This window comes from Buceros rhinoceros, unplaced genomic scaffold, assembly GCF_000710305.1.
Source record: "Buceros rhinoceros silvestris isolate BGI_N320 unplaced genomic scaffold, ASM71030v1 scaffold37869, whole genome shotgun sequence".
Lineage (NCBI taxonomy): Eukaryota > Metazoa > Chordata > Aves > Bucerotiformes > Bucerotidae > Buceros > Buceros rhinoceros.
The window spans coordinates 2,560-2,982 of NW_010433892.1; the positions used below are offsets into that span (position 1 = coordinate 2,560).

At 64.5% G+C, this 423-nt stretch overlaps 1 protein-coding gene across 1 annotated transcript in view; it reads left to right on the forward strand.

Annotated features, from left to right (window-relative positions):
* The window catches only part of LOC104500596 (aminopeptidase B-like), a gene marked incomplete at both ends in the record, with an annotated part of 1,331 nt that extends 1,089 nt beyond the window's left edge, over positions 1-242 (forward strand). The window contains one exon of the mRNA XM_010144262.1: positions 1-242. This exon is cut by the window's left edge and continues 4 nt beyond it. Within this exon, the coding sequence (XP_010142564.1) occupies positions 1-242 (242 nt within the window).
* Between the last annotated feature and the right edge of the window lie 181 nt (positions 243-423).

The window sequence follows — 423 nt, forward strand, 5'->3', positions numbered from 1 at the left end:
CCGCCCTCCTTCCCCTTTGGTGGGATGGAGAACCCCTGCCTCACCTTCGTGACACCCTGCCTGCTGGCCGGGGACCGCTCACTGGTGGACGTCATCATCCACGAGATCTCCCACAGCTGGTTTGGCAACCTGGTCACCAATGCCACATGGGGCGAGTTTTGGCTGAATGAGGGCTTCACCATGTACGCCCAGAGGCGCATCTCCACCGAGATCTACGGTGTGTGGCCTGGCCTGGCCATGGGGTACCGAGGCCCCGCGTGCGGCCGTGCCGGCACAGCAGGACCCGCGTGGGTCTGGCTCTCATTGGCAACAGAACCGCCTTGGCTCTGGGAGGTGGATGTTGTGAGGTTTGAGGAGGCCAGGTGCTGAGTCCTGCCCTGGGGTCACCCCAGCCCTCTGCAAGGCTCCAGGCTGGGGGAAGAG